The sequence below is a fragment of the Fistularia commersonii genome, chromosome 4, assembly GCF_037954325.1.
Source record: "Fistularia commersonii isolate RoL2024-O1a breed Wild chromosome 4, RoL_Fcom_v1.0, whole genome shotgun sequence".
Lineage (NCBI taxonomy): Eukaryota > Metazoa > Chordata > Actinopteri > Syngnathiformes > Fistulariidae > Fistularia > Fistularia commersonii.
Genome location: NC_141287.1, coordinates 2,180,734 through 2,193,362, shown reverse-complemented (window position 1 = coordinate 2,193,362; position 12,629 = coordinate 2,180,734). Strand labels below are relative to the sequence as shown.

Here is a 12,629-nt window from a genome sequence, read left to right as displayed (position 1 = left end):
TGAAAGTCTTCTATCACATAGAACCCCTGACACATTTCTCCACCCATTCCAACCTGCTTGAACCCGTCTCTTCACCTCTTTTCCTCACTCTCCGTTGCTCTGGACTGTTGATCGCAAGTACCTGAAATCCTCCAACTTCTTGAAATCCATGCCCTGTAGCTTCACTGTTCCAGCCAGGTTCCACCTATTCACACACGTGTACTTATACACACATGTCTTGCTTCAACTAACTTTCATTAGTCTCCTTTCCAGAGCATACCTCCACCTCTATATTTTCCTCTACCTGTTCTCTGCTCTCAATAAAGGTCACAATGTCATCTGCAAACATCACGGTCCAAGGCGACTCCTGTCTATCCTCATCTGTCAGCCTGTCCATCCCCACTGCAAACCAGAAGGGGCTGATCCCTGATGGAGTCCCACCTCCACCTTGAACTTCTCTGTTGCCCCTACAGCACACTGTATCACAGCTAGCATACATGTCCTGCACCATGGCTGAGTCACTCTTAGTCTTGCTACTCACCTAGAAGACATGTGGACTAAAGGATAATATGTTGGCAAATGCATCAATTGAAAATAAAATCATCAATTTCCATCTGTAACACTATCAACAAAAACCCAGTGGCTTTGAAAGTAGGGTTACATACTTTCATCCGTAATAACATATACTGACTTTTTTGTATGTTTTTGAGTCATATTGAACGTTAAACATTCACATCTACCACCGGGGATATATGTATTATGTATTTTCAACTCATCCAGTGATCACTGAGGGGATTACCCATTCTCATTTTCTCTCCAATAAGAAAGATGCTGGGGGGTGTGGTGAAGTGGTGGGCGTGGGGTTGCGTGACTATTTTACAATAGATGTACACTGATATTCAGAAACTGATGATTGCTGACACAGATAATGGAGAAACTTGATGGATATGATCTTTGCTTTCCACAGTGCTTCAATACTTCCTGCAGAGTAGTCAAGCCTCCTTTCTATTCAGCTGTGCTCAGTTACATTTTTCTCTCGTTTATCTCTCTACTCACCGTGACTCTCAACCTCCTGGTTATCATTTCCATCTCCCACTATAAGTAAGTATCTGTGTTTCATCAATGTTTGATGGACTACTTTATGGCGCCCACAATTGATAATTGCCTTTGACTTCAACAGGAAGCTCCACACTCAGACCAACTTCCTTCTCCTGTCTCTGGCTGTCTCGGATTTCTTTGTAGGTATCTTGATGCTGTTTCAGGTTGGCCTCGTCAGCGGCTGCTGGTTTCTGGGTGACTTCATATGTACCGTATATTATATCCTGGACTACACTATAACCTCCGCTTCAATCGGTAACATGGTGCTGATATCGGTCGACCGTTATGTGGCCATTTGTGACCCTCTTCATTACCCTATCAAAGTTACCGAAACCCGAGTTAAAATCTGTATTTTTATGTGCTGGTCTTGTTCTACAATCTTCCACTGTGCGAATTTCATGGATAGCTTGTTAGAGCCAGGCAAGGACAATCACTGCGTTGGAGAGTGCGTTATTGCCGTCAATTACATCGTCGGAATTATCGATCTCATATTGTCTTTTATTGTCCCAGTCGTTATCATCATTGTCTTATATATCCGAATATTTGTAGTTGTCGTATCTCAGGCTCGCACCATGCGGTCTCACACCGCTGCTTCCTCGCAGCACCAGGCTGTGAGTGCAAGGGCTAATAAATCAGAAATGAAGGCAGCCAGAACTCTGGGTTTTCTTGTACTTGTCTTTCTGGTTTGTATTTGTCCCTATTTCTGTGTCACGCTTTCAGGCCAGGACACCTTGTTTAATGCTTCATCTGCTTCAGCAATAATATGTCTTTTCTATCTCAACTCCTGTCTCAACCCTTTGATATACACAATTTGCTACCCCTGGTTCAAGAAAAGTGTTAAACTTATAATCACACTGCAAATAATGCTGCCTGAATCCCGTGAGGCCAACGTAATGGAGAAATAAAATGAACAATCATGCGACGAAGAATAACTCATGTTGAAGTGATATGTGAAACTTAATGTAAAGGTATTGTATGAAATTTGGTATAATAAAAAAAAATAAGATAAGTGTTTTTAGTAAAAGTAATAGTCTTGGATCTTGTGATTCTTGCTTTTCATTGTCAGCTCAATGTTATTGTATTTGTTGTTTTTAAAAGGGGAATGAAATATCTTTTATGTTATTTCATTGGATGTAAATGTTTGCTGGAATCAGATCTATATTCTTTATTTCTATATTTGTCACACATCAGAGTTTACAAATGCTGTGAGTATGGATGACAATTTAGTTTCATCCATGTTTAGTTAAAGATATCATGTAAATGAAACAGAATCAGAAAATATGTCACATTGCATAATTCAGTTGAGGGTGGAGGTGGAGGATCGCGTTAAATAAATACATTGAAATAAAAAGTATTCTATACCTGACTGAATTATTTTATTTAGAAAAATTATTATCACCGATGATTATTGTGAACTTTAGACATTTTCTTTATCATTTATTTTGAAATATATGACAGTGTTTTGTTTCAAACCTGATCAACTCTTTCTCTCAGCAAATTTGGTTACATGAAAAAGCTACTAAACCCTTTAACTTAAGATATTGATAAAGTGAAACTTGCTTTGCTTAATCAGAAAATTAATTATTCTTTTTCTTTGTGCTGCTCCTTTCAGGAGTCGCCACAGTGAATCAGCCCCTTTCATCTGATCTTATTTTCTGTATCTCCTTATCTCACATCAACCAACTTCAAGTCCTCTTTCACTACATCCATAAATCTTCCACCATGGAAGGAAACACTTTCCTTTCACAGTGGAAGGAGCCGTGCTCAGCATTATTATAATTCCTAATTCCTCTTCCTTCAGCCGAAGGGAATATTCAAATCTTTGTACTTTTTAAGACCTTAAAACACTTTATACCCTTGACTTTGACACTTTATAGTTTTATTTGTATTTCTTATTCTCCCTCCTTCCTACTATTATTTATTATTGTTATGTTTTACTTGAAACTCTGGCACAACAATTTCCTTCGGGATAGATAAAGTTGTTCTTATTCTTATTATTATTCTTATTCTTATAAGCCCACTACCTACATGCAGTGGCAATAATGTGCAATTGCTGTCTGGTGGGGATACCGCAAAGTAATGCGGTGATGCTAAAAGAGACCACAGCAGTCCAGAAGTTGCGGTTCTGAACGACTGCTGAATGACATATGGGTCAGAGGCCTGATCAGCCAACTTCTGGACTTTGTCGATCCCTCGTTGGAGGCCCCAGCAAAGGCACCGTGAGGCAGCCCGTGACGAGGTTGGCTTTACTTGCAATGTGTTATACAGTATACCCTTGTTTTTCGCGGGGGTTACGTCCCAAAAAGAACCCGTGATAGGCAAAATCCGTGAAGTAGAGACCTTTATTTTTTTTTTACAATTATTATACAATTAAATACGATATTATACATTACTGCTGTTGTTCTTATGTTTTTTTCTTCCTTCTTTATGGAGCAAACGCAAGATTCATTGATTCCGTAATGCCGACCTACAGCCGCATAGCTTTTACCTTCCCTTAGCATGTCCAGAAGTTTAACTTTACCTACGATAGATAGCATCTTCCGCTGCCTTTTGGGCCCTGCGAGGTGCTTTTGTCGGTCCAGAGCGTTTTGTCAACATTATGGGTTTTAGAGAAACTCGAAATTGCAATTTGCAGGTACGTCATGTAAATTCGGCAAGCTGTTTCACGTACGTGTACATATTAAACTGCAAGGTTACTGACGCACAGGTAGAGAAGAAGTGGAGTGACTTTTTAGCCAATCAGAATGCAGAACACAATACACCATGCAAATCCGTGAAGTAGCGAAACCGTGAAAAGTATATCTGTATATCTGAAGTGTACTTTGAGATGTAAGCAAGGTGTCACTGTTGGCAGGATGGCCACCCTTCAGATACCTGAGCCACTCCAAACATCACTGGCTTGTGACTGATGAAAGCTGTGAACTATGGGCTCTCCAGCAGTGAATGAAGTGTCAAGAGCAAGGTAAAGTGCAAGCAGCTCCAAGCTGAATGTGCTGTTGTTGTGTTCACTGGGGTGGAACCGCTGGTAAGTGGTTGCCAGGCACCTAATGCCCATGTACGACACTCAAAGCATAGTGTGTGGCAAGTGGTGCATCGGGTGATGGCCTTGTACAGGAGGGGATTCAGTGCAGCCGGTTTGTAGGCAAACCATTTGTGAAATATTATTTGTTATGGAGTTGAACAAACAATGAATAAAAGCTGCTTCTGCTAACATCAAAAGTGTGTCTGAGTGTATATCACACACCTTCACCTTGGAGCTGGTTGCACACAGAAAGTGACCACTTAGGGATTTGGCAGGCGGTTGACACATTGGAAGTGAGACAACAACTAGATGAGCAAATCAGTGGAGAAGGGTTTCATGTCAAGACTACAACTTAGATTTATATTCTTGTTCACAAATATGAGTTCCATCCAGCTGAGCTGCAGTCACACATGGAGAAGATTCATGACTTCCCTCTCTTGATTGCAAAGAAGAGTCTACAAGAGAGAATCAGATAATTGTTCATGTAGAGGAGAGGATAGGTATTATGCTTCTACACATTTATTTGGTGGGAACACAAGGCAACACTTTTGGCATCTTGTTTACGAAGAAATAAATCGAAATACAAATAAATAAATGTATGTGTGTGTGTGTGTGTGTGTGTATTTCAATCATTCTTACTCTTTTTGAAATTTATGCTAATTTAATTCGATTGTATATATCAAGGGTGGGCAAATTTTTGGCTCATGGGCCACATTGACTTAAAAGTTGACAGACGGGCTCAATTGTTCTCAAGTAGCTCAAAAAATGAAAGAATCCCCTGTTTGAACTCCCACATTCATTGATCCAATCATTCAATCATTCCCAGCAGGTAAGAGTTCTGTACCAATCTTTGGTGGGCCGGATGAAAAAGACCAACGGGCCGGATGTGGCCCGCGGGCCGTAGTTTGCCCACCCCTGTTATATGTAGTTTATTAAAAGGATACACTTTAGTTCATAACTTAAGACATGCAGCATCTACCAATGGTAAGTACAACTGCTTATTTTGTGACCTTTGTGACAAATGTGTCAGAATCAAAATACAAACCGGCCGAATGGAGCAAAGACACATGTTACATTTAAAAGCAGGCAGGAACCTTATCAGATAAAAGCATGGAAAAGGAAGGAAAATAACATGAAGGGAGCAAATGTTTAATAAAGCAGAAGAACTCAAATTAAATTCAAACCATAATCAATGATAGGAAAAAGACCAAAAAACTGAAGCTCAAAATTTGACCGGGGAAATTGTTATTAATAACAATTTCAACTTGTGATCATTTCCAAAAATGCATAGGGGGTAAAAAGCACTGACCTGGAAGGAGATAATGATGATAAGCAGAAACACAACCAGAATGAGGAGGACAACAACAGGTACCATCGTCTTATTCTCTTCATCATCCTGTTCATCATCACCTTGCAGTGTGAACTGTCTCTGAGACTCGTGCACCGGACAGCTTTGGCTATCTAGAGAAGGAAAACAGTGCGGACAAAATAAATGTGCGCGTAAAGAGCGGACTCATTATCGTTAGAATGTGCAAGTGCGTTTTTACCGGAGACGTGAATGAGTGTTCCGTTCCCGGTGCTGCTCAGGAAAGGTGGAGGGTAGTATATCTCAATCCTGCATCGGTACAGATCAGTGTCTGCAGGCTTTAGCCCAAAAACTGTTACCTCCACCACGCTGTCCTTGACCTCAGCAAAGCACTGACCCTGGAACACCAGTCACAGGACAGTATCTCAGCCTTCTCCTCACCAGAAAGCCCACCTCAAATATCTTATTCACTCTTCTAAATGCAACAGTTGACTGAATCTATTCCATATCTGATACCAAATTTCATTTAATGGGTGTCTAATGGGAGTTCAAGTTTCAAAATAGACAGCTTTTAGGACCCTGAGTATCTTTTAAGGCAGTGGTTCTTAACCTGGATTCGATCGAACCCCAGGGGTTCGGTGGGTCAGTCTCAGGGATTCGGCGGAGATCAAGACACACATTGGTGATGACATCACTGGCTTGTGACTGTCGTGATGGTACGTCATGTGATTTCTTTCTTAATATTTTAACCCCTTCATACTAATTATGTCGGGCAAAAAACAGAAAGCGGTCGGAAGAACACGTACAATACGGATTCACATGTATGACGGAACGCGATTGGAATCGATGTCCTAACCGCATGATTTGCAAAGACAAGATGAGCAATTCTAGTCCGGCACCGGCAAAACTAAGGGAAGGCTTCCTTCAGCTGCATGGAGATGGGAACTACAAGAACATAGCGCTTGCTGGATTCAAGGTGAAGGGAGCCAGATTCCATGAAAAGGCTACTCCGCCTGTTCTTTGTACCCATCGACGAACCGATCCTCCATCCAATAAAGAAGGGTTCGGTGAATGCGCATGTAAAACAGGTGGGGTTCAGTACCTCCAACAAGGTTAAGAACCACAGTTTTAAGGCCTAAGTATGACATTTTGACTCACACCTCATTTTCCTCGACTTCAGCATGTTGTAATAGAAACCTTTTAGCACCAGCTAGTGGTCACTAATGTGAAAACAAACTTGTGACACTGACAACAGATGGAGCTCCCGTCACAAGTTTATCCCAAGGCAGAGCCATCTCATTTACACATCCGCATACCGCTTCAAAGATGTTAGTTGTGCCGTGCGTTGATCTTAACCGCATACGTTTCTCTGTTACACACAGATCTGGATAAACTCAACAAATAAAAATCGACAGCTGCGGAGTGTCAGTAGTGTTGCTGCTCTCTCTGAGAACATATTGTAGCGTGTGATGGGGAGATTGAGCGGCAGAACTCCAGAATCCTTTGCGAGTTATGATGCTGTGAGGAAACTCCGTTGTTGAATAGCTGTACAATGTTATGCTTGATGTGTGACACTAAGTTAGTTACTGTAACTGGGGTGTGAAGTAAAACCATCTTCCAAAATGTATAATCCTGAGAGTATGTTATCATTGACTCCAATTGTTACTTTGTTGAGCTCAGCTCACCACAATATACAGTTTTTGGGAACTTGCAGGATTTGTTTTTCTTATACATATATACATATTGCCTAGATGTGCAAATGAGAGAGTGAATGGTTAATTCTCTCAATATGTGGCCCTGTAGTTGACTAGCCAAAGACATCTGGCATAGTTTCCAGTATCCGACCAACCAGACTGCAGGATAAGAGCTTGTTAATAGATGGATGGGTATTTGATGCTGTGTGTTTATATGTATGAAATGAAAACTAAATAAAAAAAATAAGGTCTGTGATAAGTTTGCACCACTCCCATCACCGAGTGGGTTTTCCACAAGTTCTCCTGCTTCCCCTAAAAGTCCACACGTTACACCAGGTCAATTTCTTATATATCATGATATATTATATATATCATGATATATAATTATCCATAGGTTTGAATGAGAGAATGAGGGATTGGATGCCTCCAAATCTCTAAATGGACTCGTGATTGACTGGTAACAGTCAGAACCCTACAACTCTCTCAATTATATCTGGGACTTGCTTCACTAACCCTGTAACCATGAGTTAAGGACATGTGATAAAAGCAATGAATCAATGACTTAGATTTACTAGTAAGCAACAGTGATGTGATTTCATACATGAGCACAGGAGAGGCACCATCTACTTATTTCTACACTTTATGTGAGAATAAAATCATGTTGGTTTTAAGAAATGAGACACATTTGAAAAGGGCAGACAAAAAAAAAAAAAAAAAAAAAAAACTTGCAACATTTCGGGGGGATTGTGAACTCGCATGTTTATTGACTCACCTGTTTTTGTCTCTCCAAACCACTCTGCTGTGTGATGTTGAGGATTGATGAGCACACCTCCTGGTTGCCGTGGAGACCTTTCAGCAGAGAAACTCGAAACTCTTCGATGTCAGGGTAGGCATGAGATGCCATTTGGCCAGAGGTGGCGGGTGAATGTTGGTTGGCAGGTTGGAACCGGATGTAGCAGCGAACTTGTGCAGTTCCATTGGTAGCTGCCGCACTGTAGGGCTGGGTTACTTTTACTGCTAAAAAAATACAAATAATGAAAATAATTGGAATGATTTTGTAAGTGCTTCTGCTCATTGTAAGAAAAGTTCATCGTGCTTTTATTTTCAAACTTCTATCAAAACGTCCACACCACTGATGTCATACATATCCTGTTATCAAAAGCAAAGCAGTCATAAATATGACATTTATATGATTTTACACTGAATTTAACTATGACTAGATTTAAAAATGAATTTTGAACACTTAGCCATAACAATGCATTTCCTTCATTTACAACTTGACATTATTACGTGTGTAATTTCACTTGAATTTCATCGGTTGTAAAGATTCAGTTTCAAGTTTAGTAAATCGTTCAACAAAATGAAAATTCCAAGCTGTCAAATTACTTGAATGCTGCCATTGCATCCGGCCTGATCTCATGAAGTAGTGCGTTTGTTTGACCAGCCAAAGTGGGTCTTTTCATAAATCATGTAATAAAAGCTGAAACTCAACTGAAATCATCAGATAACTACACTTTGTTTATTTTTCTTCATTATTTTCTAATCTAAAGCCATGTCATATGATTCTTTTCAGTTAATTGCCTTTATGTCATTTTAATTAAGAAATAAAAAAATTAAATCCTAATTCCAAATCTAATATTATTAAATTTCAATCAACCAGAGGAAATGTTTCGCTATAAAACTGACATAGGATTCCCTTTGGAATATTTAGGAGGTACAGTCAACATATTGTGAGATACATTTTTCAGAAATGAGTGAGACAACAACGGTCTCTGACATCAGCAACTATTTGTAATGCTTGGATTAGTGCAGCAAACTCTTTGCACTCGCACAGCCTTTCTTTCTAGTGTGATGGTAAGAGAAATTGAAAAGGAAGCGTTGTGGTTTTTCAGCGGCCCTGCAGACGTCCCATCCCGACAAGGAGGGAACACCAGCAAAACCAGGTGGTTCTACCAACAGCACTGTCAACAGCTCTGATAAGTGCCTGTATGTAAACGCACGGGTTAACTTATTGTATTTAGTGTCAAAATATGCTTCCCCTCTTCAAGGAACTCATCGCAAACCAACCCCTTTGGGGAAAGCATGCAATTTCCATCTGATAATCAAAATAAAGTTTCACATATTATTCCTGATTAACTCAAAAATATTGTACTCTTAGTTCTCAGCTTTCATGGAAAGATGACGAATAAGGCTATTTTCATGAGCTGCACACAGTGATAATACTCAACTTATAAGTCCAGTGTTTTGGAAAACAGCTTAATTCCATATTAAATGTAATAGCATTTAGAAAAAGTAAAATATTTTCAAATTAAATTTTCCAAATGTATTTCTTTTTCACAGCATTGACCATGCGTATGATGCATAATTCTTTGAGGAAATACAAATATTGAATTGCAGAGCTACTCGAAAGAATGACAGAAAATTAGTATTCATGACCCAAAAGTTGCTGAATTCAACCCGTTTGATAGAAACTGCTATTTTTGTCAGTATGCTTTCTTTTATTTAAAAGATATATTTCAAATTGCCATTAAATTCATGCAAGTCATGAAATTCTAAAAGAATTATTCATTCTGAAGAAAAGTACAAAGGATCCACAAATACAACACAATAAAGGGCTATTTTGTTTTATTTTACATCACTGTTTCCTCTGTAAGTTTTGAAAAATTCTATGACATTTTCAGGCGATTCCCCAAATTCAAAACTTGCTTGCCCCATTTAAATGTCAATTTCGATTTTCCTCCAATTTTAAATAATCATTGAATGACTTCAATGGGAAAATAATGACCTAGTATGCAACAGAAACACTAAATCGGTTGGAAATTTGCTTGAAATACAATGCCAAAGGATATTTTTCTGGACAGTTCAGTCTCACAATTTTGTTGTTGTCGTTACTGAAATTCTTCATTCACTCACCGGTCCACACTTGTTGACAGAGAATGAGAAGCATCAACACAATCCATCCCATCATGAAGTAAGTTGGGGACATCCTTTCGCACCTGAAAGCTCAAAATTGAAGAAGTAACTTCGGATGAGAGATAAAAATCCTTCAGAAATCTACAACCAACTTCATTGAACTGTGATAACCCAGAATTGCCACAAATACTTCAACACACCTGCATATAAACGTAACACAAGCATGAACTTGAATTTCCTTTTTCTGTCATGGAAACTGTGTGGCACCACAGGAAATGATGACAGTGTTGCTGGTAAAAAAAGAGAAAAATAGTGTTGACTGGAAAATGAAAAGATTTTTTCTGAGTTAAACCATTTCAGCAGGCTTTGAGATCACGTTTTTTTTTTTTTATGTTTCAAAAAAAAAATTGTATATAATACCTCTGGCCCCTGGGATGAAATAGATTATTATTAGAGCCTTCCCGCAGGCTGCAGCCACCTGCTGGGGTTTTGAACGCACCAACAGGTTTGCACTGCTCGGCAATCCTTTTGCAGTGAACGTGGAAAATGCACCATCAAACCAACAAATGGAGTTGATTGAGCTCCAGTGCAATGATTCACTGAAGGACAAGTATGAGGGAGTGGGTGCTGATGAGTTTGCACGTTTCATCCCCGACACAATATCCCAGCTGCGCGTCCAAGCTAGTCAGACGCTCTCTATGTTCGGCAGCACATACCTGTGTGAACAACTGTTCTCTTTTTTTTTTTTTTTTTTTTTTGAACATTTATTAGAACAGGTTCCTTAACAGAGTTTTACACATTCTTACAAAACCTCATAACAAGATATACATTATACAATAATCTTTATAGGTCACTTATTTCCTCAATAGCAAGTGAAAAATAAAATAAAACTCAAAAAAAAAAAAAAAAAAAACAGAAAAAAAAAGAAAAAAACACAAACACAAAGAAAAGCATCTAACGCAGTCAAATAGAGATAATATCTTCAACTCTCCAAATATTTTAATGGGTGCCCATTTGTCAAGATATAGGTCTGTCTGAAGTCGTAAGTTTACTGTTATGCGTTCCATGCAGTTTACCTCCTTAAGCCTCTGACGCCACTGGTCCAGGGTAGGTGGGTGGGGTTTGAGGCAGTTTACTGGGATCATTTTATGTGCAATTAATAGAAGAACTCTAAGCGTAAACACCTGTTTTTTGCCTTAGGCCGCTTGTTGATGCTGTACCCATTGGTCTGTTTAATTTTAAAATCTCACTTACAACTGTTCTCTTTGATGAAGCTAAACAAAACATCCCACAGGAGCCGTCTTTTAAGCACTTGTACTCAATCCTGAGGATTTCCTCATCTCAGATTCTGACCCCGAACATTGATTAACTTGTACAAAAGATGAGACACCACCAAGTATCAGGCTCAGCCTCAGACAAGGGATCATCACAGAGCATGAACGTATTTTTATTTTTTTAATTAGGTTACATTTTTACATTGGTTTCTACAATACATGTGATTATTCTTTGAAGAAAGTATTGTTTTGTCTGTGTGCCATAGATTTTTGTATTTTAATTTATTGTATTTTATTTATTTATATTTATTTTTCAGTTTGGATTTATATTTCAGTTAATGGAGTAATTGCAGATAGAAGCCATCAGAAAGAATACAACTGATTTGATTTATTTGTTTTTATTTTCTCATTTGACTATTTGAAAGCAGTAACTGATATGATAGTAACCGATGCAGTAACTGATGCACAATATTGCATTTTCAGTTTATAATGCATGCAATTTCATTTATGCATTTAGGTCTTGGTTCAATAGGCTTTGTTCAGTCAGTTCATTATGTTTTAATAAACACTGAACTAGTCCGGCCCTCGGCTCGTAACAATTTTTTTGGGGGGGCTTTGTGTATTTAACTTTGAAATCCCTGGCCAGCAGATGGGGGTTCAGTGTCTCGCTCAACAACACTTCGGACCAACACCACTGGGACCAAAGTTTGTGACGAAATCATACAAAAATAAAAAAATCCTCCTACCAACTAAATCCTTCCTTTGCATCCAATATTCAACTAACTTTTTCCTGTCTTTGAACCAGCTGTGAATCTGTTGTTCTTAAACATTTCTTTACCTTTTACCCGCTCCACCGTGCTAAAACATTTGGAACATATTGAATATAAAAACCTGCGTTTCCTGCCTCTGTGGCACATAAGCATATAGCTAAAAGTATCTTTATTGACCGGCTTTAAGCTGAATTGCTGAAAATATAGCTTATTTGCGTGCAGTTTGGTTTCCGATGATGCTTGAAAATGATTATCCAGATCTATCTTAAGGTTTGGAACCAGGGAATCTTTTTCTATTTGCTCTTACAGTTTAACGTATGTATGTACATACGTATGTATGGATGTATGGATGTATGAATGCATGCAAGCATGCATTTTTGTATGTATGTATGTATCATCCATTTGAAATCTTACAAGAAAAGATAAGTTGCTGATGTCTTTTTAACCTCATCCATCTTTGAATATTCATAATTAAAATTAGTGTTCTCCATTCCCCATCCCTCCCTCCTTCCATCCTGTCGCTACATTTCCCTTTAGGGATGATTTCCTGAGGTCAGCATACAGACACTAATA

At 38.8% G+C, this 12,629-nt stretch overlaps 2 protein-coding genes across 2 annotated transcripts; one reads left to right on the top strand and one right to left on the bottom strand.

The window, feature by feature from the left end:
• The first annotated feature begins 907 nt into the window (after positions 1-907).
• Positions 908-1,982, top strand: LOC147234376 (trace amine-associated receptor 8a-like). The gene is made up of 2 exons (XM_086146074.1): positions 908-1,080; positions 1,160-1,982. Exons 1-2 carry the CDS (start codon positions 908-910, stop codon positions 1,980-1,982), a joined length of 996 nt encoding a protein of 331 aa, XP_086002200.1.
• A 1,479-nt stretch (positions 1,983-3,461) lies between these two features.
• Positions 3,462-10,158, bottom strand: cd28 (CD28 molecule). Its single transcript, XM_086144524.1, has 5 exons — positions 10,013-10,158; positions 7,872-8,116; positions 5,647-5,803; positions 5,409-5,560; positions 3,462-4,554 (listed from the first exon to the last, which is right to left on the bottom strand). Exons 1-5 carry the CDS (start codon positions 10,083-10,085, stop codon positions 4,504-4,506), a joined length of 678 nt encoding a protein of 225 aa, XP_086000650.1. The 5' UTR covers positions 10,086-10,158; the 3' UTR covers positions 3,462-4,503.
• Positions 10,159-12,629: the final 2,471 nt, after the last annotated feature.